General features: G+C 44.2%; 1 protein-coding gene across 1 annotated transcript; it reads left to right on the top strand.

Annotated features, from left to right (window-relative positions):
* Positions 1-1,478: 1,478 nt before the first annotated feature.
* On the top strand, positions 1,479-26,575 carry LOC133370534 (IgGFc-binding protein-like). Its single transcript, XM_061596982.1, has 14 exons — positions 1,479-1,555; positions 6,777-6,831; positions 8,851-10,119; positions 11,239-11,567; positions 14,270-14,903; positions 15,729-16,327; positions 16,577-17,141; positions 18,880-19,475; positions 19,613-20,183; positions 20,392-20,591; positions 21,634-22,014; positions 22,973-23,259; positions 24,491-24,527; positions 26,060-26,575. The coding sequence occupies exons 2-13, from the start codon at positions 6,789-6,791 to the stop codon at positions 24,495-24,497; spliced, it is 5,481 nt and encodes a 1,826-aa protein (XP_061452966.1). The 5' UTR covers positions 1,479-1,555; positions 6,777-6,788; the 3' UTR covers positions 24,498-24,527; positions 26,060-26,575.
* Positions 26,576-27,074: the final 499 nt, after the last annotated feature.

Genomic DNA, 27,074 nt, shown 5'->3' with positions numbered 1-27,074 from the left:
AGCTTAGCCACATGGAGTTTTTTTTTCTAAATCCTTTCTTGCTCTTGATCTTGATGAGAAGTGGATTACCCCCTTCCCCCTGCCGTTCCACGAAAAATACAAGCAAGTCATGCATATTCTGTGCATTATTCTATACATTATTATGTGCATCATTATACATATATTATACAGATTTACTGTATTTTATTATTTTATGATGTTTTAATTATTTTATTGCACAGTACCATATTTTTAATGAGTTGGCAGTTTATACATATTCTGATAAATAGAATTATTTGTTTATTTATCGTTTGACAAGATGCATGTACAGCTAAATTGACAAAAACCTCCAAGCAGTTTGTTTTACATGAGATTTCTTACCTGTCCTTTACCATAATGGCCCAGGGTGGGTTAAAACAATAGAATATGCAGTTACAAAAATAGATAAAAGCCATTAGTAAAATAAGTAAAACCATAGCCATTGAAACAGAACAGTTTAAATGTAGCAAAACAGATGGATCCTACAAAACAGTGCTTTGCATAAAGCAATATGATATATAAATAAAACAATATGAAAATTATATGTATATACACTCATTTCCTAAAGCAATCAAATGGATTCATACAATAATGCATATAACTGCATAAAATGTATTAATACTGGGAAATACCCCAGAAGCTCCCAAATATGCTTCCCCTCTTCATTCATTTCTTCCCCTGTGCTCACATTTTCCTTTCATTTCCATGATTCTTATAAATTGTTTTGTTATATTAAAAGATTATTATTTGCCAGCTACCCTGTTCCCTCAGGGCGCCATCTGGTTCCACTCCCCTTCTTCCAAACAATGATGAACAAATGTTGGCCGCTGGGCTCTTAATGACCCATGCAGCCCTCAGACAGACTCCTAATCTGGACACAGTCCAAGGAAATCCTGAATCTTCTTTTACACAAAGTCATGATATTTGGCTTCCACACTTGTTTGTTTAATTTGGCAGCCACCTCACCAGAATCTGCTGGTTTGGAATGGGAGACCTAGACTCAGCTTAGTCCTCAGATCTATATCCTGCGGTTTCTGGTAACCCTTGGGGGGGGGTCTTGATCATTGCATCAGACTTGCTCATTATGTCACTACCCCAACACCCAATAAATAATTGATCTACAGCTGCAACATACATTTCAATGACTTAGACATGGTGTTGATTGTGAGCAGGTGTTGGCTGGTTTGGGGAAATGCCAGAATAGTTGATCATTTCTTCCTATTAATCACCCCTGGCTTTCCAATGGCCAAGTATTTCACAACCCAAAGCATGTCTGCAGCCTCATCAGGAAAAGGAATCTCAAGTCCCAAGTTGGTTGTTATCTTCACGCTCCATTTTAATTTAAATCTATTCTGACAAAAAAGAGGGGGGGAAGTCCAACAGCCCCCAAGTCCCATTGGAAAGTTCCTGGAACTGGCATTGGATCCCTATATAAAGGAGAACCACAGAAAGGGTAAACATTCGGAGGAAGAGATTCAGCAGCAACATCGCCTTCTGTGTTCGATCCCAGTACATCAGAAACGCAAGGGGACTGAAGGTAAGAAACTCTGGGTTGCCCCTTAGTACTTCATGCTCCAGAGTTTCAGCAAGAATTGTTCTTGAATCTTGAGAGATGGGAAGTTCCTGTTCCCAGATGGACAGAGCCAGTGTGACATAGTGGTTAGATTAGAGTGTCAGACTAGGACCTGGTGACCAGGGTTCAAATTCCCACTCCACCATAAAGCTCACTGGGTGACCTTGGGTCAGTCGCTGCCTCTCAGCCTAACCTACCTCCTCACAGGGTTGTTGTGAGGATAAAATGGAGAGAAAAGAACCATGTACACCACCTTGAGCTCCTTGGAGATAAATGTAAGAAACAAAATAAAAATAAATAAAATAGCAGATTTGATAGCAGGCACTGTCACTAAAGATGGTTTAGATGAGGAATGGGGAACCTATAGCCTCCAGATGTTGTTAAGAACATAAGAACATAAGAAGAGCCTGCTGGATCAGGCCAGTGGCCCATCTAGTCCAGCATCCTGTTCTCACAGTGGCCAACCAGGTGCGTGGGGGAAGCCCGCAAGCAGGACCCGAGTGCAAGAACACTCTCCCCTCCTGAGGCTTCCGGCAACTGGTTTTCAGAAGCATGCTGCCTCTGACTAGGGTGGCAGAGCACAGCCATCATGGCTAGTAGCCATTGATAGCCCTGTCCTCCATGAATTTGTCTAATCTTCTTTTAAAGCCGTCCAAGCTGGTGGCCATTACTGCATCTTGTGGGAGCAAATTCCATAGTTTAACTATGCGCTGAGTAAAGAAGTACTTCCTTTTGTCTGTCCTGAATCTTCCAACATTCAGCTTCTTTGAATGTCCACGAGTTCTAGTATTATGAGAGAGGGAGAAGAACTTTTCTCTATCCACTTTCTCAATGCCATGCATAATTTTATACACTTCTATCATGTCTCCTCTGACCCGCCTTTTCTCTAAACTAAAAAGCCCCAAATGCTGCAACCTTTCCTCGTAAGGGAGTCACTCCATCCCCTTGATCATTCTGGTTGCCCTCTTCTGAACCTTTTCCAACTCTATAATATCCTTTTTGAGATGAGGCGACCAGAACTGTACACAGTATTCCAAATGCGGCCGCACCATAGATTTATACAACGGCATTATGATATCGGCTGTTTTATTTTCAATACCTTTCCTAATTATCGCTAGCATGGAATTTGCCTTTTTCACAGCTGCCGCACACTGGGTCGACATTTTCATCGTGCTGTCCACTACAACCCCGAGGTCTCTCTCCTGGTCGGTCACCGCCAGTTCAGACCCCATGAGCGTATATGTGAAATTAAGATTTTTTGCTCCAATCTGCATAATTTTACACTTGTTTATATTGAATTGCATTTGCCATTTTTCTGCCCATTCACTCAGTTTGGAGAGGTCTTTTTGGAGCTCTTCGCAATCCCTTTTTGTTTTAACAACCCTGAACAATTTAGTGTCATCAGCAAACTTGGCCACTTCACTGCTCACTCCTAATTCTAGGTCATTAATGATGGGAGTTGAACTCTAAAAGCATATGGAGGGCCAAAGGCTCCCCACTCCTGCATCATTTTAATTCTGAACCATGCCAGTTCTGTTCTGACAAAAGAGAAAATGTTCACACAGACCTGCTGTAATTCTGGGTTTGCTATTTTTTCTCCAATAAGGGAGGGGGGAGGGGGAGGGGTTTTTTTTGCAGCTGTGTGTTACAGGCAGGGATGGGGAAGAAATTTGATTTAGTTTTCATTTAAAGGTGAATCTATCAAATTTGCATTTTCTGAAACAATGCGGGAACCAAAAAACAGCCAGCCTTCAAAATTCACACTTATCTGAATTTTGTGATACAGTTCTCCAACCAGTGTTTTATAAACATTCATCTATTACAGGAAAGTGCACATAAAATGAATTTATCCATGAAAATAACATTCAAAAATGTATTATATTAGGAGAAAATGCTTGTCAAAATATGTACATTACTCAAAACTGCATACAATGTTTGTTTAGTAGGAGGTCTGCATCACAGTGCTGATGAATTTTCAAGAGAAATTCTTTTTTTAAAAAAGAGCAAATTGCTGCAGAAATGGGAACTGAATTTAAGAATGGGAAAATGAAAAATTGAGAGAATCGAAAGTGACAGATGCTTCCACCCCTAGTTGCAGACTAGGACAGTTCTCTGGATTGTAGTCTGGAAAGGAGAGACCCATTTCATCAAGCCAATAAGGCCCACCTAACCCAGAATCCTGCTTTTAGCAGTGGCCATTCATAGAAGCTCCTAAGAATGTGGAAGCTGCCTAAGAGCCCTGCGTCTCATCCACAAGACTGCGCAAGAATATCTAGCACTAATGTGTCCTGAAACATTCTGTGTGCATTGAGATGAGGTGGGATCCATCATGCTTTTGAATACACTGAGTCAGACATTGATCCATTTAGTTCAGGATTGTCTACACTAACTTGCAGTGGCGCTCTAGGAGTTTCTCCAAACACTACCTAGAGATGCTAAGGACTGAACCTGGTGCCTTCCACAGGCAAGACAGACTTTCTCCCGCTGAGCCCTTCCCATTCAGATGACTGTCGAAAGCATTCAGACAAGGCATGAACAGCCATCCTCACTTCTTTATCTCCAGTATCTGGAAATCCTGTGTACTTCCTTCCTGAATTTTTGGTAGTTTTAGTGTGCTTTTATGATCTGTCTGTAAGCAGCTACGAAGAGCCTATTTATGTAGATGATGTGAAATGCAATTATGCTTAATAAAATAAAATAAAAAGGGAAAGTAGGCAGAGATGTGCAGCCAAAAGCAGAAGGTTTCAAAATGAAGACCCAAAGGAAGCAAGAGATGTGAACAAGGAGCCCATGTGCATGGGGGAGGGAACCCTGGATTCAAGCATAAAAGATACTGCTTTGAGAGAGCCAGTGTGGTGTAGTGGTTAAGGTGCTGGACTATGACCTGGGAGACCAGGGTTCAAATCCCCACATAGCCATGAAGCTCACTGGTTGACCTTGGGTCAGTCACTGCCTCTCAGCCTCATGAAAACCCTATTCATAGGGTCACCATAAGTCGGAACCAACTTGAAGGCAGTACATTTTTCATTTTGAGCTCCTAGTGGCATCACTGTTATTGATCGATGCAATGTCTGAACAAAGAGATTTGTGCCTCGTGGGTGCCAGGAGTAGTTAGCTTTGCCACACTGGATTTCACCAAAAGCAAGGGTGGGGAATTTTTTCAACCTGAGGGCCACATGCCAGTGGTGGACAGGTCAGAGGCGAAAGTGGGCAGAGCAACAAATGCCAATTTTACCTTTGCACAGTAGGTTAGTTTTTACACAGACTCACCCTTCCTGTTCTCCATCCAGACAACCAAGAAGCAAGATCAGAATTCAAGGACACATTCCAATCAGGCCAAAATTCCCCAGGAGGGTGTGGAGCAAGTCTAGTGAGGGGTGTGACTTGGGGAGAGGGGTGTGGCCTGAGGAGAGTCCTGAGAGCCAGATAGAAAGGCCTGGAGGGCCGCATTCGGTCCCTGGGTCGTTCCCCTCCCTGACCTAAAGCAAAATTTCAAGGCAGTTTTGAACATTCTTGTTTGGAGAAAAAAAAAATCTAAGAAATATTAAGGAAAGGAGGACAAACACCTTTTTTGGGGGGGGGGAAATAACTGAGATAGTAACCTCCAGGCTGGATAACTGTAATGTGCTCTGTGTGGGGCTGCCCTTGAGGGTGGTCTGGAAGCTGCAGCTGATGCAAACTGTGGCTTTGTGACTGCTTACTAGGGATGAGTGAAAATTTTGATTCAGTTCACATTTCAAGTAGAATTTATCAAATTTGCATTTTCTGGAACAATATGAGAACCGAAACAGCCATCCGTCGGAACGTTAGTGTTATTGCACCGGCACTTTGGAATTCTTTCCTCTTAAATATTAGACAGGTGCCATCTCTGTTATCTTTTCGGCACCTACTGAAAACCTTCCTCTTTCAACAAGCCTTTTAAGTAGAGACATTATCCAGTCTGCATCTGTGTTAGAATTACTTTTTCAGAGGTTTTTTTAAAATTGTTTTTTTAAAGGTGTTTGTAAGATGTTTTGTTTTTAATAAGCTTTAATGCTTTTAGTGTTTTTGTTTGCCTTCCTGGGCTCCTTCTGGGAGGAAGAGTGGGATATAAATAAATAAACAAACAAACAAACAAATAAATAATAGTTCAGCTCAGTTCTAGCTTCACACACCCCAAGAGCAATCGCATCCAATCTACATTGAAAATCTATTGATATATCATGAGCATCAAGGATATTTGAGTTGTATGCCATTACTGTCGTGTCCAAAAGGTTTGGGAAAACACATTTCACATGCTTCATGGTTGACATCAGAAATGAGGATCCTGTGGCCCTCCAACTATTATTGGGTTACAACTCCTTTCATCCCTGACAATTGGCCATTTTGGTTGGGGCTCAAGGGAGATTGAGTCCAGCAACATTTTGAGAGCCACAGGTTAGTCATGCCTGGTTTAATACTAGTGAAGTTATGAAACTCCAAGAAAGCTTTGAAAAAGGGAGATTGATATTATCATTAGTTTATGAGAGGGTACATCCCAAGCCTGCATGGTTTCTTATATGGTTATTTATTTATTTTAATGTGCTTCTTCAAATGATGTTGGGAAGGACGTTGGCCCGTCATTAAAGGAATGGAGGCAAATCTGCACATCTTCACAATGTGTGATATTGAAATGTTAATCAAACACAGAGCAGACCCATTGAAAACACTGGACTTGTCTATGCTCTGAGTATGACTAAAATTGGATGTCATTCAGTTTGTATAAATTAAAACATGGAATGGTTGGGTGTGATGTCAGATAGGCTTGAAGCATCTGAACATGTTCAAAATCACTCTCTGCACTAACTAAAATATAAAAGGAGAGGCTGTTTGGAATGAGATTATTTGCAATGTAAATTGTATAGATTCGTAATATACCAAAGAAAAATCATTCCAGATTGCAGAGAAGTGTGGCTTCATTCATCGACATTTCTGCGTAAGGAAATCCCATTGGTCTTATTGGGATTTACTCACAAGTATATGAGGGACTGCAGCTTCTGCATCATGCAGACCCCAGATGTACTTGGCCCACTTGCTCACAAACTCAGTTTGGGCTGACGACTGGGGTTATAACATCCAGCTATTTTCATCTGGCAAATGTTGGATGGGTGGCTGTTGTCTTGGAAGAACAAAGTGTTCCAATCTAATCTCAAAACTTATTTTGCAGCTTCTGCTAAGTATGGGAATGATCAATCTCTGGACCAAGTTCTGTGTACTATGGGGTGAGTACACCATAGCATTGCTGATGTTCATTGGTCTCTTTGTAAAGTGTCAAAGGGGGAGTGTAACTGGACAAGAGATAAGTCTTAGCACTTTGGTCCCCTGTGAATATAAGCAAGGCTTCTGCTCACCCCCCAAAAAAGATGGCAGCAAACTCAAGAATCCTGGCTGTAGATATATAGGATTCTTGCCAGATCAAAGTTTCATAAATCAGCAAGACTCTGGAGCTTGTTCAATAGTATTGTTTCAAATCCAGAGAATGAACAAGGCTGTGCACTTGCTGTGCTTGCTTCTGCTTACTCTTTTCCCAACCTTTCTCCTGTTTGAATGGGAGCACATGACCTGACCTGTTTGCTGATGTCCTTATGTATAGTGTTGGCATCAAACTTGAAAGACCTCACCTAGCAAAGTTCTCTGTGTTGCTGGAGAATGAGATGCTTGATAATGGGACACTCCTCTATAACAAGGACAGTTGTGATCTCTGTTCATAGATTCTCTATTGTCCTTGAAAGGGGGAATGAAATGGAAGGCGATGTCAGTTCTTAGTGTTGATCATTGATGTAAAATCCCATGTGCATGTGCAAGTGTTTGCATGTATGAGTAGACCTCCATCCAACTAATATTCTTTGTTTATATAGGTGGATGGAGAGCTCAGTTCACGCAGCTCTCTTTTGCTCTTCATGCCATGCATTAGACATATGGAAAGGCCTATAGAGACTTTGTTGTGATGGTGTAAGACAATGTTTCTCAAACTTTTTTAATCCATGCCCCCTTTTAGCTAACATAAAAATCCCACACACCCTTTCAAACCTGGCTCCTATCATAATGTTGAACTAATGCGCAGCCATGATGACATGCAGTTCATGTAATAAGTTGTGTACAATCTTCTCACCTTCTGAACATAACATTTCATACTTTTAATATTGCTCATTTTTTACTTTTAATGTAGATATTTTTGGAAACACTCATCCCCCCCAGATCTTCATATGCCCCTCTGACTGATGTCATCAAATGGCATTCACTACATCCCCAAATTATCTTTTAACCTGTGGAAGGACTGGATCATGCATCTTCTCATACATGGATAGGCAATCTAGATATCCATTTGTCAAAATGTAAAGATTTCATATCTCAATAGGGAGGTACCAATGATTACCAGGAAGTACATAAGACTTTTACTGACTCCCCTTTGCTCTGATATGTGACTCTGTAAATTTTACTAAAACTTATTTCCCACCTTATTTCAAAAGGATGATGGCAATTTTGCAATACATCAACTTTCCCTAATCTTGTGCCCTCCAGATGTTTTGAATGACAACTTCCATCATCCCTACGCTGTTCTGGGGGTGATGGCAGTTGTCCAAAACATCTAGATGACACCGCTATTTTTTTCAGGAAGGTTAGACTGAGAGAGGCAATTACTTGTTCAAAGACAATCTGGGAATTCCATAGATCAGAGATGGAGAATCTGTTGCCCTTCAGATGCTGCTGGACCACATCTGTCATCAGCCTTGATCACTGGTCATGCTGACTGAGGCCAATGGGAGATGGTGTCCAACAACATCTGCAGAGCCACAGGTTTCCCATCCCTGCCACAGATGGAACATAAAGTTGAACCTGCAAGCTATATTAAACCAGACCTCACTGCAAATTCTTTAGCTGTGATGCAAGCCTCCCAGCTTTGCAACTGAAGTGCAAAACATACTTTCTTGTTCTTGCAGTTTGCCTCTATATACTAATTGCTGAGGATCATAACCAGGGGAGGGCTATTGCACTCATTTCCTGCTTGTGGGTTTCCTATAGGTATCATCTATCATCCTATAGGTATATTGGCCTCTGTGAAAACAGAATGCTGAACTAGATGGGCCTTTGGCCTGATGCAGCAAAGCTCTTCTTCATTTGTTTTGGAATTGGCAATGAATGAATTCCTCAAGCATCCCAACTTTAATAGTGGTTTGTTTGCTTTTTTTTGGAACACATTAAGTGTTATTTACTCTCTCAAACGTTTTTTCTCTGTTTAGGAATTCTGAATGGCCCTGCCTGGATAATGTCCAGCATGCTCCCAGTCACTGTTTCCTCCAGCTCCTTAGGTAAAGACTTTGTTACAGCTTTCATGCAGAATGGCTTGCCGCGAATGTTGCAGGGAGATTTTAAACTGTTTATCACAGGCTATGTCCCTGCCACATCCATCACCATCTCCATGAAGCAGCCTGCCTTAAGGGTTGTGGTCAAGGTGAATCCTGGCGAAACACTATCAGTGAAAATCCCACCCGAGGCAGAGATGATTGGAAGCGGTATCTTTGACAACACTTTGACTGTCCGGGCTGACAATGATATCTCCATCCTTTCCCTTAGCTACAAACCCCACACGGCCGATACCAGCATTGTCTATCCCATGACAAGCTTAGGTACTGAGTACTATGTTGTTACGCCAAATGTAGGCACAGATCGCCATAGAGAGGTAGCCATCATAGCCTGGGAAGAACCCACATCAGTTGATGTCTACCTGAAAGGGGCTGTTACATTCCAAAGAAAAGTCTATCCCCGAGGAAGCAAGCTCACCATTTCTCTTGGACCATATCAAGCTGCCCAGCTACAAAGCGACGTGGACCTCTCAGGCACTAAAATAGTCTGCCAGAAACCAGTGGCTGTCTATAGCGGGCACACCTGTGTCTCTAGGCAAGTCCAGTGTGACCATGTCTTTGAACAGCTTTTGCCGGTTTCCAGCTGGGGCACCAACTTCATCATCCCCTCTTTGCCCTTTAACATGGAGCACGACATAGTGTATGTTTCTACTTCCCAAAAGACTCACATTGATACTCAGACTGGACAAAGGAAGAGCCGCCGGGATTTGCCCTCTGCCCGGGCAGTCCTGTATGGCATTCAAGGTACAACTGCCTTGTCCCTCTCAGCTAGTTCTGGCATCCAAGTAATGTTTTTCAGTGATGGCGGCACCAATGGGAACCTCCGATATGACCCTTTCTTCATGGCAATCCCTGACGTCTCCAGCTATTGTCAGGCCTACTACATCTATGGGCATGACCATTTTGAAAACTATGCCCTGCTCATCGCCAAATCTACAGAGACATCTGGGATCACCTTGGATAAGAGGCCACTGCGTGGTCTCCAGTGGAATCTGGTGTCTGGCACAGAATACTCCTGGGCTTCACGCAGCTTAGGCCAAGGATATACAGTCCACACAATAGAACACCCCACTTCCCCCTTTGGGCTGCTGAGTGTTGGAATTGGAAATGAGAAGGGTTACGGCTCCCCAGCAGTTTGTGCAAATGGTAAAACGGGATTTCTTGTTCCCTTCTCCCCACTTTTTTGTGCCTCTCCTTTCATCCTTTAACTCAGGGATAGCCAATGTGGTGATCTTTCCATCTTCCAATCATCCCGACATATTGACCGTATTGGCTGGGGCTAGGAATGGAAGGGGGAAAAAAGATTTAGTTTGCATTTAATGCATTCTAATTTGCACTTCTAGAACCAATATGTAAACCAAAATACAGCCATCCTTTGAAATTCACACTTCTCTGAATTTTGTGTGTGATACAGTTGTCTAACCAAGCAACGAGTGCAAAAATGCATTATATTAGGGGAAATTGCTTGCAAAAAAAATTTAGTCAAAACTGCATAAAAATGGGTTTATTAGAAATTCCCACTAAAATGCTGATGAATTTTCCTGATGATTAATAATCGCAAATTGCTGCAGAAATGTGGAGACCTAAATTTAAGATTGGAAAACTTAATTGCTTGGTTCTGTTGTGGTCCCTTGCTTTTTAAAAAATGTATTATATATCATAAGTTACAATAAATATTATCAGAACACATCAAAATTAGGAAACATGACATATATCATTCCCTTAATTTATTTTATAAAATACCAATATAACCATAACTTATTTGGAATTTCATTTAAAACATTCTTACTGAAAAATTTCTATACTTTTTTTTTAAAAAAACACCCAGGATTATTTCAACATAGCACTTAGACAATTGTTCCTCCAGCACAAAGACTTCTCCTTGTGTGACAGATCGGTATCCTCCTGTCTTCCTCCTGTGTGACTCCTAAATCTGTTATGGGTTTTTCTGAACCTTCCAGAGTAGATCTGGGGATGTCACAAGGGGGGAGGACAAGGGAGGAAACCCAGTGCACTAGCATGAACTTTAGCACTAGTGCAACAAGTTAGTTGAATATCGTCTCCAGATCCAAAAGTAATATTTAATACTTTAAGATACTTTTGATCTCAATGAGATTATAGCATTTTGTTTTCAATTCCCAAAACTTCTGAAAGGTTTCCACTCCAACTCTAAGTGAATTTCCTTATATTAATTGATCTTAAAGGTCCAAGCCATTGTCCATCCAAGCCTACTTAATGTTACTGAGTTTTGCTTTCGTCACACAGATCCTTGCCGACAGCTCCAGTGCCGGACAAAGGAAACATGCGAGGTGCAGAACGGTCAAGCAAGATGTGTCCATGAGTACATGGGGACCTGCCAGGGCTCCACAGCTCAGGATCTCCAGACTTTGGATGGTTTGTTAGTGGACATCCAAGGTTCTTGCACCTACACCATTGCAAAGTACTGCGGCAGTGACTCCACACTCATCCCTTTCTCATTTGAGGAGAAGAACAGCATCATGGACAGCCAGGACTCCACCAAGATAAGCCATCTCAAAGTATATGGTCATATGATCACCATTACCATTAACAAGGGAGAAGGTGTCCAACTCATGGTAGGAATGCAGGCTCTTTGGTTTGCAGTATTTCCATTCATAACCAAGGGGCAGAGGGGGGACTGTGTAATGACAGAGTTTATAATTTAGAGATATTCCCTTAGTATTAAGAAGTCGATAATTTGAGGACATGCCCTCAAATTGTATGACCCAGGCAGTTCCAAACAGGGATGGAAAGATCTGTCAATTTCAGTTCTCTCATTTTCTATTTTTTCCAGTCTGAAATTCAGTTCTCCACATTTCTGCAGCAATTTGCATTTTCTTTTTTTAAAAAAAAATCCTCATGAAAATTCATCAGCATTTTAGTATGACTTTCTGCTAATAAACACATTTTTGCAGGCAGTTTTGATTAATGTACACATTTTTGCAATCATTTTCTCGTCATATAATGCTATTTTGTATGTTATTTTTACTCATGTATTCATTTTTGTGTACCCTGTCCCCATATATATTGTGGGGTTATTTTTTTTAAAAAAAGTTTGATTGGAGAACTGCATTGCTAAATTCGGATAAGTACGAATTTTGAAAGATATCTGTGTTTCAGTTCTCATATTGTTTTCCAAAGTGCAGATTTGATTGTTTCAGCTTTAAATGCAAACTGAATTGAATTTCTCCCCAATCCCTAGCTCCAAAAACCTAGAGGTTCTTGCACAAGTGTGTCGTAGAAGCTCCAGAGAACAAAGTTATTTCAAGCAATATTTCAAGCCTCAGAATGCGAGCCCAGAATTGTTTCATGGTGTCAGAAGTGCAGAAAGAGGAGTGCACAGAGTGCAGCATGACTGGCTGAAAACTTGGCCTAATGATTGTGAAGAAGTCTAGGGATCTCAATCGATGGGTAACCATCCCCACCACTTCCTCCAAATAATTTGTTAAATAAGCCAGCAAATAACTCCAAATAGGGCCGGTGCCAGGCATGACTGCTTGCCCCAGGCATGCGGCTCCTGCCTGTTCCACCTACCTCTCTCTTGCTTCCTGTTGCTGCATGCGCTGCGCGTGCAGGGCTGCCATCAACCAAGATGGCAGTGGAGGCTTTTCTAAGGAGCTAATGTCCCTGTCGCCATTTTGGTTGATGGGATGCATGCGCAGTATGCTGCACGCATGCATGCACACATGCCTGCCATCAACCAAGATGGCGGTAGGAGCATCAGCCCCTTAAAAAAGCTTCCGCCAGCATCTTGGTTGATGGCAACCTTGTGAACACAGCGCACACAGCCTCAGAAGAGAGGAGAAAGAGGTAGGTGGAGCGAGCAAATGGGCGACCGGCCTGAAAGCTCCCTCCATGCGTTCCGTGGCAGGAAGCCTGCTGCAGATTGCAGAAGGGGAGCTCTACTCCCCCACCCTAACAAGGGGCCCTTCAGGGCCCCCTGTGGGCCACAGGGCCCTCGGCCAGGGCCCAACCTGGCTGCCCTTTGGCGCTGGCCCTGACTCCAAAGATCTTGTGATCTTTTTAATACAAAAAGCAAGGCTTAAGTAGAGTCAGGGATCACAGGTGTTTTGGCCCCAGTGACTATTTTCAGTACCAGCATTAATAAGAATTAGGATAACAACAACAGCAACAGGAATACCTCAGAGCATGTTCAGAGTAGATGTGGACAGATCAGGCTATTTCTGTTCTGTGTCAGTTTTGCATTCAGTCATGAATCCGTTCTGTGCCATTTTCAGCAGATTTTTTTTTTTAAAAAATGGAAAAGTTGCATTGAAATTATACACATTTTTATATGCATTTTCTCCCAGGCTATGGTCTGATGGCACATGAGGCCAGCACCCTACTGTAGCTAAGCAGGGTCAGGTCTGGTCAGTTCCTGGATGGGAGACCACCTGGAAACCATATGTAAGGCGCCTTGGGTTTCTATGATGAAAAGAAAGGCAGGGCGTAAATGTAATAAATAAATAAAATGTGCACTTTTATGTGAATTTTGGACTCATTTCTCCCTGAAATACATACTTCTGTATGCTCCTTTATGTATTTCTCCCTGAAACTCACATTTTTGTAAGCATTTCCTCAGTGATACATATATTTTTACATGCCTTTTTTTAAAAAAAAATGCTGAAACTGTACCACAAAATTAGTGTGCAATCAGATTGTTAACTGTCTTCCAAATTGTGCAGTAGTCAATGAACTAGGAACTGGGTGGATTTGCTTTAAACTGCAAATCAAACAAAATTCTTCTCCTTCCTGAGTGCAGAGTGCCTTTCACTTTAGCAATAAAAAACCATAAACAGAGTTGTCACATCTTTAGTCACAATCATTTGTGCTCAAAGTGGCTCACGGAAAATTAGTCTAAATAAAATGATAGGACAATAATCATAATGCACAATCAAAATTAAAATATCAACATAGTGAGGGAGACTGCTGCAGGCTGTGGCAATGGCCACAAGCTTAGGTAGATTCTTAAAAAACACTAGACAAATTCATGGAGGAGCTGAAGGGGGAAGGGGTCAATGAGAGATAAATGCAGCTTCCTCATCCAGGGGCAGTATATCTCTCCATGTCCCTTGCTCGCATAGGCACCCAAAGAGGAAAGAGTTCTTTGATTAGTTGGAAGTCATACCTCCCAGGCAGCCTGGGGCTTTGGTACCTCTTTTGAAAGATATTAACCAAAAGCATACAGAGATGACTTATACTGGGAATAAAGTTTACCAAATAGGACTATAATGTTTCTTCTCCTACCCCCACCCCTTCCACTTCTTTCTCATCTTAGCTGAATGATGTAGCAGCCAGCATCCCTGCAACACTGGAGGATGGAAAGATCAAGGTTTCCAAGCGCAATGGACAGCCCATCATCGAAACAGATTTTGACCTTCGGGTGACGTATGACCTTGACCAGGTTATAGTGGTGACTCTCCCCAGCAGCTACTATGGAGCCATCTGTGGACTCTGTGGGAATTTCAACGGCCACGCCGATGATGACATGACATATCTGAATGGTACTGTTGCCTCCTCAATCGTGGACTGGGTCAACAGCTGGAAAGTCAATGATCAGGACCCTGTCTGCTCAGATTCCTGCCAAGGAAACTGCTTGGCCTGTGATGACAGGCAGAAGGAGCTATTTGGCAGTGAAAAGTATTGTGGGATTATCAGCCAAGTCTCAGGAGGACCTTTCAGAGCATGCCACCACACCTTGAGCCCTGCCAGTTACTTCAGCGATTGCATCAATGGGATGTGCTCAAACAGAGGGGACAAAGATGCACTGTGTAAAAAGGTGGCGACCTATGCCACTGCCTGTGAAGAACAGGGTATCACTGTTGATGAATGGAAGGTGACATCTGGCTGCGGACAAGCCCTGCCTGACCAATGGACAAACGAGACATTTGCTGAAGAAATCAGCCCTGAAGGTAATGTCCAGCAATCAGCTGGCAAACCCAGCAACAGCAGCAAGGCTGGTACGAAATAAGAGGAGGTTGCAGCACTGTGCTTTGGGTTGGGAATGGTTGGGGTACCAAAGCAATAAGGACTTGCAGGAAGAGCTGGGGAGGCCCCCTCAGGGGTTCCTTAGCCCCTGTGACCCTCCAGATATTGTTAGACTCCAACTCCCATCAGCCCCAGCCAGTGTGACCAATGGGAAGGGATGATGAGGGCTGTAGTCCAGCAACATTTGGAGGACCACAGGTTCTCCATCCCTGGCTTTCTGAGTACAGCAGCCCTCTGCTGTATTGAAGCCCCTGGTTTTCTTCCTTTGTACTACTGTCCACCATGAAAATGCACTGTCTTGAAGCAAGTGGAGCCACTGAAAAATGTAGCAAATGGAGATGGGTCAGCAGGAGCACTTTGTGTTAGTGTCCCAAGATGTGCAACAGTTGCCCATAACTGCCCCATTCTTATCAAATGCTCCTTACACACTTTATACAGTCATCAGAAACTTCGGTCTCAGTTCTGCTCTCTAAAACTGACTGTTGAGTGCCACAATCTGTTCGGGAAACAATGTACAAAGTGATGACCTAGGGCAGGAATGGGGACCCTGTGGCTTCCCAGATGTTGCTGGACTACAACTCCCCCACCTCCGGCCATTGGCCATGCTGGGCTGGGGCAGGTAGGATTTGGAATCCAACAACATTTGGAGGGCCACAGGTCCCCCTGATCTAGGATATTTGACTAATTGATGAGTAAATGTAATGCCTTATAAAATCTAATCCTTTTCTTATCCCCACTCCTCCCAACAGCTGACACCTGCCCTGACAACAGTCACTATGAGGCCTGTGGAAATGCCTGTCCAGCTACCTGCTCTGAACAGACAGCTCCCTCTACCTGCAGAAAGCCCTGTAGAAAAACCTGTCAATGCAATGATGGCTATGTTCTCAGTGGCAAGAAGTGTGTCCTGATTGAGAACTGTAGTTGCATGTACAACGGCCTCCATTACAAGGCTGGGGAGGAGTTCTGGGCTGATGAGAACTGTCAGTCCCACTGCAAATGTGATCCAAGCCTGGGCAGAGTGACTTGTCAGAAGGCCAGTTGCAAAGCCAACGAGAAGTGTTCCCTGGTGAATGGTGTGCGCCGCTGCAAGGGAACGACTTACTCCACCTGCATAGGAACTGGAGACCCTCACTACACCACCTTTGATGGACGGAAATATGACTTCCAAGGCACCTGCATTTATCAGATGGCAGCAGTGTGTTCCAAGGACCCCACCCTCACCCCATTTTTGGTCACAGTGGAGAACAACAACCGAGGGAATAAGGCAGTGTCCTTCACCAAGGTGGTGACTCTGGAAGTCTATAGCATGATCATCAGCTTGAGCCAAGAGCATCCACGCAAGATTAAGGTACCCAAAAATGCTGAAGGAGGGAGAAACTTGAGGAAGCTTTAAATTGGAGAAACCTCGGGGCTTAGATCCCACGGGATTAGGAAGCTCCCTTAAACAGAGAATATATTTCTCTTTCATCTCCAGTAGTATATAATCCATGCTTACTGGCTTATCTGGTTAGGATCAGCTTTTAAGAAACTGTCCAGGTTCCTCTGTTTCCTAAACTCACTGAAAACCTTTTGATGATCACTTCCATGTGTTTTCCAGGTCAACGGGGTCTTTGTGGACCTGCCATTCTCCTATGAAAATAAACTGAAGGTCTACATCAGCGGAGTCCATGGCTTCATGAAAACAGACTTTGATCTGAGGGTCAGCTTTGACTGGTACAGCTATGCCAGGGTCATTATTCCCAACACTTATGCCAATGCTATCTGTGGACTCTGTGGCAATGCCAATCAGGATCCCAGTGATGACTTTGTCATGAAGGATGGAACTGAGACAACGGATGAAATCCAATTTGCAGATAGTTGGAAGGTGAAGGAGGTCCCAGGGTGCTCCGCAGGATGCACCAGTGACTGCCCAGTGTGCAACGAGGCAGAGAAACAGACCTACAAGGGGAACCAGTTCTGTGGGATCCTCATCAGAAAGGATGGACCATTCAGACAGTGCCACAAGGCCATTGACCCAACACCCTACTTTCACGATTGTGTCTTTGACACCTGCCAATACAAGGGTCATCATGATACTCTCTGCGGCGCCATCAGTGCCTATGTGACAGCCTGCCAAGCTCTAGACATTCAGGTTGGGAAATGGAGATCAGCCTCCTTTTGCGGTAAGTGTTTGTTGCCTCCTACATCTGTGTATGTGCCTGTGCATGAGCATGTGTCACGAGACACTCCATAATGAAATCACATGCATAGCATAAGGGACAAAACCATGGTTTTATTTCCAGTATCAGGATGGGGAATCTGTGGAACTCCAGATGTTCCTGGACTCTTCTTCCCATCAAGTACCAGCCAACCTGACCAATGATCAGGGATGATGGGAGTTTCAGCCCAGCAACATCTGAAAGGCACCAGGTTCCCCACCCCTGTCCTAGATTCCAAGTGGAAGGCACATTCATTGCCCTTTGCTGAAAATGTGGTTTGAGCAGAGGGCATAACAACTATTGTGATTTCCCAAAGTGGTATGCTCTTTAAAAATAATGTGCTTATTGTGTAAGTCCATAGACCATAGCAAAGCAAAACACAATACCAAACATTCAAAACCTTTTTACAAGATCAAAAGTCACATAAAGTCAATACATAAAATGCGTTAATAACTTAAAAAAACCCAAAGCTTTATTTATAAAGCAGAATCGTTACTATAGCAGAAAACAAAATAATAAAACATATAAACATTTGAAAATTATGTCAGAATACATTTTATACACTCATGTCTTCAGACTTCCATGACACTTTGCAAAAAAGAATCCAGAAACTTTTGTCTACATCTAGCAGCCTCACTGTGAACACAGCAACACTCCATATAACATACTGCTTTGTTGCTTGTAACAAAAAGCCCAATTTCTTTTTTTAAAAAAATCCTCATAAACAATAAAATTAGTAGAGAGCTGTTCCCACAAATATTTCCTACAGTTTTTGAGTGCTAATAAATATTTGGCTTTTGATAATTTAAACAATTGCATACAGACTATCATAAAAATTAACTCTCAGTGGCATTTTAGCCTTGATCTGTGAATCCTAGTTTTGGGTTCCTTCTGTTCCCATTTTAAGGAGAATAAAGTTTACAATACTTTTTCATTCTTATTATACGATGGTGCCTTTTGAAAGCTGACTCTTTAATCCCATTAGAACTTTAATATTCCTTGAAAATCTGCATTTACAATAAGCAAAATGGCTTAGCAACCAACATTTTCAGGAGGGGGAATTCATACAGTTCATCGGAGTAGCTGGCATGGTGCCCTTCAGACATTGTCGCACTACAGCTCCCATCATCCCTGACCACTGGTCATGCTGACTGGGGCTGATGGGAGTTGGAGCCCAACATCACTGGAGGTCACCATGTTAGCTACCCCCACATTACGTTCATCATTCTGTTGTTCACTCAGGGTGCTAAGGTGGGATGGCATACAATCCACTGTTGAAATACAACTGTCTACTAGTTTGCAGAGTCTCTCCAGTGGTGTTCCCATAAGAAAAAGCCTTCAACAATCTGTTCCTTCCCTTCTTTCTTCCTCACTGAAAATCCTTTCCCATAATAGTTTGCCTTTAATTGCTGTGCACTCTGAGCAATACTACTGTGCAACAGCACTGAATGGCCAACACACAATATATTCCTCATGTACAACCCATGTGTTCTATTCCAGCCACTCAGCCCCATGACCCTTCTAGAACAAACTGGGTTCCTAACTAGCACATTACTCTTCTCTGATAAGTGTGCCCTCCCCTCCATTCAAAGCCACCAGAATTTCCATGGATATCATTATTGCTCAGAATATAGACTGGATGCATTCTCATTCTTTAAATTGCAAGAGTTGTCATTCTTCTCCTCCATTCTTCCCTTTCCAGGCACTCCCTGCCCACGTAATTCCCACTATGAACTCTGTGGAAGAGGCTGTCCTGCCACCTGCCGCAGTCTCTTAGCTCCAGAAGTATGTGAAGCTTCATGTGCAGAAGGGTGTTTTTGTGATACTGGCTTTGTCCTCAGTGGGGATCAGTGTGTCCCTCAAGAAGAGTGTGGCTGTACACACCAGGGCAGATACTACAAGAAGGGAGATGAATTTTACCCCCATACCTCCTGCCGGGAAAAGTGCCACTGTGTGGACAATGGGGCCATCAAATGCCAGCGTTTCTCTTGTGGAGCACATGAGGAGTGCAGGGTGGAGAATGGCATCCTAGGCTGCCACCCCATGGGATATGGCACAACTATAGCAACTGGTGATCCCCATTATATTTCATTCGATGGACAAAGTTTTGATTTCCGTGGCTCCTGTACTTACACCTTAGCCAAGGTCTGCAGCCAGGACCCTCACCTCGCAAAGTTCTCTGTGTTGGTGGAGAATGAGAAGCTGGATAATGGGCGCTCCCCTATAACAAGGACAGTTGTGATCTCTGTTCATGGATACTCTATTGTCCTTGAAAGGGGGATGAAATGGAAAGCAATGGTACGTTCCTATCATGTTTGCATGACAGTTCTTAGTGTTGATCACTGGTGTGAAATCCCATGTGTATGTGTATGTGCAAGTGTTTGCATGTATGACTTGCCCTCCATCCAACTAATAATCTTTCTTTGTTTATATAGGTGGATGGAGAGCTCTATACTTTGCCCATGAATACAGTGGATGGGAAACTCTGGATCACCCAGGAGGGGAACAATATCATTGTCCACTCATCCTTTGGCCTCACAGTCTTTTATGATACCTCCTCGTATGTCCGTGTGTCTGTCCCCAGCACCTACCGGGGACACATGTGTGGTCTTGGTGGCAATTTCAACGGTGTTACGAATGATGATTTCATGCTACCCAATGGGCAACTCACTCAAAGCGTGGATGAGTTTGGAGCATCCTGGAAGGTCCCTGTGGATGGTGCCATTTGCTCCGATGGCTGCGGTGAGGAATGCCCCGCCTGTGACCCAGCCCAGACAGCACCATACAAGGCCATGAGCTCCTGTGGAATGATCCTGTCCGAGACAGGCCCGTTCAAAGACTGTCACTCATTGGTGAGCCCTGCAGAGTATCTGAGACATTGTCTGCACGACATGTGTGCAGCCAGTGGTGATGGGGAAAGCCTCTGTCGAAGCCTTCAAGCCTATTCAGCTGCATGCCAACTAGCTGGAGCCAGAATTGGAGTGTGGAGAACAGCCTCCTTCTGCCGTAAGTAGGGCTGGGGGAGAACTTCAATTTGGTTTGCATTCACAGCCAAATGTATCAAATTCACATTCCAAGGCAATATGAGAACTGAAACACAGCCACCCTTCGAAATTCACACTCATCCAAATTTTACAGTGCGGCTCTCCAGCCAAACAATGTTTACAAAAATTCTGCTCTACTCATTCTCTACATGTTGCCTTCCTCCTTGCAGCTCTCTCCTGCCCAACCAACAGCCATTACGAGTCCTGCACCCGATCCTGTGATTTTACATGTGCCGCCTTATCCACTGCATCTCATTGCACCGGAGAGTGTTTTGAAGGCTGCCAGTGTGACACTGGCTATGTGTTCGATGGAGAAGAATGTGTGTCCATGGACAAGTGTGGCTGTGCTTATGATGGTCGCTACATCAAGGTAGGTGCTGCTTTATGAAGCCAAAAGTTCTGCTGAGGTGCAGTGGTCATGATACAACTTAGGGAAACCTGGTCCTATAAATATTTGTTGCTGCAGTGGTGCAGACATTGGTGTTTTGTGCTGATTTAGTGACAGCTGCTGTGTAAGACAAGAGAAAGGATATTTTGTTACTCAGTGTTTCAGGTTTGTGTCCATTATAACAAGCTGTCTGTTACGTGTTAGAGGTATATCAATATGAATTAGTGATGGTCAACTGTCCTTTATGCCTGTCTCTACTCTGCCTCTATTTGTGCCATGCTCCCAATTTCCTATGCATCTGATATGCTGCATTGGCAATGCAGCATAGCTGAAACTAGGTTATGTCAAATGTTCATGGGTTTCAGGGCAGGTAAATTAGTGGTTTTGGGGACCTTGACATATTTCCTTAAAAAAGGCCCCACCTAATATTCACTGGGAATATTCACCTAATTTTGCACTTCTTCACTTCCACTCCCCAATTTGCTATTGCTTTGATGCCATTTTTATTCCCCCCCCCTTCATTCCAACCAATCAGGGATCACATAGTGAACATGAATGTGTTATTACAACACAAAACCCATCAGATTTGGCTTATATAGGAATATGACTGAGGGCAAACTAATTTAGAGTGGACATAAAGTGTCCTAGATTGATCATATTGGGGCTTCTAGGTAATCAGGAGGGAAAACACTACATTCCTGTAGTGTTCACCCAGGCATTTCACGGCGGAAAGACACTGTCCCTGCAACCTTGAAACTATCAGTTGTGAGGATATGTTTTTAAACATTCTTAATGTTGTAAAATGTTTTGAGCATTTTTTTATTTAATTTTTGTTTTATTATTTTGTCGTTGGCCGCCTTGGGCTCCTTTGGGAGGAGTGGAAGAGAAACATAATAAATAAATAAAATACATTTGCTTCAATTCTATGCTTCTCTTCAACACATCCTTTCCTCCGAGGCTGGTTTTGAAGTCTACAAGCTGATTTTAAATGGGATACTTTTGTCCCTCTGGAATTTCTTTCCAGGCTGGAGAGACTATCCTCTCCAACAGCTGCTCAGAAAAATGCAGCTGTCGCCCCTCAGGCCTGCTCACCTGTGTGGAAACCAGTTGTGCCATAGGAGAGACCTGTGTTCTCACAGACAAGGTGCGTGGCTGTGTAAGGCAGGAAGGACACTGCACACTCACCCCAGGCGCCTGGCTCACCTCCTTTGATGGGGCCAAAGGCAAACTCCTGGCTAGTGGCATCTACAAAGTAGCCTCCTACTGCGATGAGAAGTCACCATCCTGGTTTAAAGTGCTAGTGGATGTCAGTGAATGCAATGAAGATGCTGTCCCAGCCGCAACAGCTGTCTACATCTTCTTCAGAGAAGCCTTCATCACAGTGACCAACTACAAGGAGACTTGGGTAAGTGGTTGTTGGCCATGTTACTTAAGTGGAACCTCCGAGATCAAATGTTATGGGTCTCTAAGGCTGTGAGTGCACTAGTCACCTACAGCAAAGCATTTTCATTGGCCACACCTGGAGGGGAAATGGGTTGATCTTCCAATCAGTCACAAAATTGGTTGGAAACTGAATTAAAATACACTTGAGCTGATCCCACCAGGTTTTACAATAAAAAGAGGTGGGGTTTGACTAGCATTGTGTGCCCGTTTTCCTAGAAGAGAGGTGGAAATATACTAGAACTGGCAGAACACTAAATGTGTCTCTACCCTAAATTAGGGCTGGGGGAGAACCCAAAGAATCCAAAATTGACAAATTCCCCCATCCCTGCTCTTAATATCAGTTACTGGGGGGCAAAGAATGGAAGAGCCCTGCCTCTGGGCTTCCTGTAAGCACCTGGCTGGCCACTGAAACAGCATGCTAGATTAAAGGTAAAGGTGTCCCCACACTTATAGTGCAAGTCGTTTCCGACTCTTAGGGTGACGTCTCGTGACGTTTACTAGGCAGACCGTATTTATGGGGTGGGATTGCCAGTTCCTTCCCCGGCCTTTCTTTACCCCCCTGCATATGCCGGGTACTCATTTTACCGACCACGGATGGATGGAAGGCTGAGTGGACCTCGACCCCTTTTACCGGAGATTCGACTTCCTCCTTCCGTTGGAATCGAACTCCGGCCGTGAGCAGAGCTTCGGCTGCGTTACCGCCACTTACCACTCTGCGCCACAGAGGATCATCGTGCTAGATTACAGATGGACAAATCAGCCAATTCCTGGTTTGTGTCTCTTTTGCATGTGTTCATCTGTAAGTCCATTCTCCCTGTCCTGTTTCTGTTCTTCCCCTTCTGGAAGTGGGAAGCAGATTGCTTTCCAGCCCAATGGCTCTCAGCTCCACTTTGCTTCAGCCTGCCTCCTTTGCCTTTCAGGTCAATGGACTCTTGGTGCAGCTGCCTCTGAATGTCTCCAAAGCCGTGTCTGTCACTGAATCTCAGGACACCATTGTCATTGATCAAAGCTCCCGGATGCAGGTTATCTTCAGTTCTAATGGCAAAGTGACAGTGAGAGTCACAGAGAGCCTGGCAGGGAAGATGTGTGCCCCTTGCGGGAACTTCAACAGTGAAGTCTCAGATGACCTAAGGTTGCCCAGTGGTCAGATTGCGAGTGACATTGCTGAGGTCGTTGATGCCTGGAAGGCCAGGGACTTCGTAGAGTGGTGAGTAGATCCATTGGTGGCCCTTTGTTGTTTGTGATAAGGTACAGCAGCCTGCCCCCGACTTGGTACCCACCACATCTTCTGGACTCCAGCTCTCAACAGCCACATCGAGCATGGCTAATGGTCAGGGATGATGGGAGTTGTAGTCCAAAATGTCTGGAGGGCACCAGCTAGGAAAAGCTGGAGTAGCTGTGGGCTGTTGGTGTAGCCAACACTCATAGGAACATAGGGGGAACTTGCCTTCCATCGAGTCAGATTATTGGTCCCTCTAGCTCAGTATTGCCTCCTCTGACTGGCAGCAGCGTGTCCTCAGGTAGGGAGAGAGATTTTTAATTGGAGATGACAGGGATTGAACCTGGGCCCTTCTGCATGCAAAACATAGGCTGTACCATTGAGCGACTCAGAAATGTCTATCACCTGTCTCTATGGCCATCCCCGGAGCTTTTTGCACACTGGCCAAAAGGGACTTCATGCCTCCCCAAAGCTTGCTTACCTCTCTTCAAAGTGTCACCACCCCCCTTTTGTTCCACCGGAACCAGACGATAAGAGGCACTGGCATACCAGCCAGATTACACACATTGAGGAACAGCCTCTGTCATGAGCCCCATGGAGCATTCCTGGAGTGATCAGGAAGAAGTGGAAGACCTGGAATGGGACCCGGCAGAGTGGTTTGCAATAAGGAGGTTTTGACAGTGGCAGCCCCTCCCCCTTCGCTCCAGTTACAACAGGGGGGATCCTGACTTACCAGAGCCAGCCCCTTCTCCTCCCCTTCACTCCCTCCCTGTCCAAGCTGCTGCCACCACACAACCTCCTCTAGAGGAGGAGGATCTCAATGAGGTACTGCCACCCCATGGCCTCAGATGCTCAGACAGCTACTTTGGCAGGCTCAGCTGACCCCCACATTTCCATCTAGGAGGGGCACTTGCTTACTCAGACATTCCCATTCTGGGACACCTTCCTCACACAAGTAGGAAAAGCCCACCCCAAACCTACTTAAGGGTGTTGGGGGGGTGTCTAATTGCTGCAACAATGTCTTAGCACAGTTATGGTGTGTGGAGATGCAGAATCCTGTGCTACCTGTAAGCTGATCCATGAAACACTCCGGAATGAATTTTCACATGAAACGTGATGGGAAAAAAATATACCAGTAGGTCTGGGTCTGAGTCTGGCTCCAAGGCGCTTGGCCAAGACAGCCTCACAATTCCCTCTCTCCCTCTGCTTCCCTTCACAGTTACTGACGCTTGTAAGCCTAGATACTCCTTGGACTGGTAAGCGACTCTCCAGATTTTTGCTGTTTCTATGGGTCTATTTTATGGTTGGTTTGGAGTGAAGCAAACCATGAGCCCAGGTTTGCACTTCACACTAACCCAAACCATGGCTTAGCTTCAGATCTCATGGAGACAGCAGGAGCAATGGGAGAAGTGAAGCGGCTGCAATTTTCTTGTCCGGCACCATCACATTTGCTCATTCATGCTATGCCATAGTTGGGCTGCTTAGGGTTATGTATGGCTTCCTATGTCCATCCTGCTTAAGCCACTTCACTCCCAGAGAATCCATGCACACTATGAGCAGTCCCATCTAGAGCCGTGTGAAACATTTCCCCGCAAAATGTCTTTTTCAGCCATTTGCTGTGTGTAGGTGGGGGAAAGATGAAAGCCTCCCCAAAACTCATGGGGGGTGAGGGGAAAAGAAATTTCTGTAAAATGTTTTTGGGTGGGGGCTGCTACTTCCCTTACTTAAATTTATGAGGAGGCCAAGTCTTTTCTGTCCCCCCCCTGCTTTTTTAATGTTAAAAAAGCAGTGTAGCGCAAGGCTCTTTCCACAGCATCCATCTAGCCAGACTTCCTAGAATGCCTCTGAGAAAAACGTCACCTTGTGTTGCTCCCAAGGCATTCTGGCATTGGGAACTGGTGGCTCCAATGTCAGTGGGGCGGTGACTCCTCTCCGGGTTTTAGTTTAAACTTTCAAGGAGCTCCTTGAAAGGTTTTAGTTTGAAACTTCAGACTAAAACCCAGAAGTGGATTCACTGCCCCACTGACATCGGAGGCACCAGTCTCCACTGCATTCTGGGAAGTATAGCTGCACTTCCTTGTGAGTCCTCAGCCAGGGAGCCAAATGCAGCCCTCCAGGCCTCTCTGCCTGGCCCTTGGGACTCTCTTGAGCCCACACCCCTCACCAGCCCTGCTTTGCACCATCCTTGAGCCTTATTGCCTGGCTGGAATATATTCTTGATCTTCAATCATGCCTTTTCCTTGCTGGGATGAAGAATAAAAAGGGTCATGTGAGTACGTGCAGAAACTAGCCAAGGTAAAATTCACATTGGCTGCTCGGCCCACTTCTGCCTCTGGCCCTGTGCACCCCTGGCATGCAGCCCCTGAAAGGTTTTCCAGAAGGGAAGGAAAGCCTGGTGCTGGAAAAATGGTCCCTCATCCCTGCAGCAAAGTAAGCAACACCCTCCCACAATTTTCAGATTACATTTCTCACTCTCACAAGAAAGCAGCAGCAAAGTCCCCATTTTCACAGTGGGAGAGTATTTTGGGGGAGCTTGTTGGGGGGGGATTTTTTTTTCCAGCCCAGCCTTACTTCTGTCTATTGAAGCTGCTGGGCGACTGCACCTCCATTTTTCAAGACAGACGACACAAACAAGCCAGAGCAGGGAAATGCTGTACATGAACAGTGCAAGCAAAATCTTTGAAAGGAGAGCCTTGTTTGAAAGTAACTGTGTAATAGCATGGCCTACAAAAACTGGCTCAATCAACATCCTGTGCGTAACACACTTCTTGTACTTTTTCTCCTTCAGCTAAATCTAGAATTCCAATCTGGAATCATGCACTGGATCGCGCAAGCACCTTAGAATGCTGCAACTGGTTAAAAAAAAATATCCAAAACGTATGCAGAACTGGGAGCATCCCATACACAAATAGAAGATTATCTGCAATAGATGAGAATGGAACCACCATGTTTAGAGGCAGTGTACCTCTGAGGAACACAACCTAACGATAAACAAGTAGGGAGGTAGTGACCAACTTCATGTAGTGCTTTTGAGCTTTCCATAAAGATCTGGCTGGTTACAGCGGAAGTCAAATGTGCTCAACTAGATTGATCTTTGGTCTGTTGCAGCAATACGATGGCCTTTACCTTCAGCACATCCAGCTATTTTCTGAATGTTGATGGGAGTTCAGCCTCTAGTCCTTCAGTGGCTTGTGAATTTGCAGCATGTACAGAAATAAAAAAATGCATAAAGCTGTTGCTCTCTGACAAAGCTTTGTAAATTCACTGCCTTATACAGGAAAAAGTAAATCCTTTGGCAACCCTCTGTTGTTTGTGCAAACTCATTTTATAGCACAGCCAGGGTGCATAGGGTACGAAAAATCTCTCTAACCCATGCAAAGTCTGACTTAACATGGGACACTAAGGTGTGCCTGGGATGGGGCATCATCTTCAGAATTCAAGATAGAAGTAGGAAAGGACAGATGAGCCTCTTTCTGGTCCTTTTCAGTTTTGAATCAATTTTTAATCAAGGCTCAGGGTGAGTTGGCCCCTGAACTGAATTGGGATGCCTTGAAAGCCCGAGAATGGTGAGCTCTCCAACACTGGAGGTGTTAAAGAGGCAGCTGGACAGCCACCTGTCAGGTATGCTTTAATTTGGATTCCTGCATTGAGCAGGAGGTTGGACTTGATGGCTAATAGGCCCCTTCAGAGTGTATTAAAAATCAATTAAAATATATTCAGCCCAAGAAACAAAGCAGATAAAACATATGTAAAATCAGCAAAAAGACCCATAATTAGGGATGGCTGAATATGTAGTTTTGGTT

The sequence above is a fragment of the Rhineura floridana genome, chromosome 15 (assembly GCF_030035675.1).
Source record: "Rhineura floridana isolate rRhiFlo1 chromosome 15, rRhiFlo1.hap2, whole genome shotgun sequence".
NCBI classification, from domain to species: Eukaryota; Metazoa; Chordata; class Lepidosauria; order Squamata; family Rhineuridae; genus Rhineura; species Rhineura floridana.
Note: the sequence above shows the minus strand (reverse complement) of the source record. Positions and strands in the feature narration are given on the sequence as shown.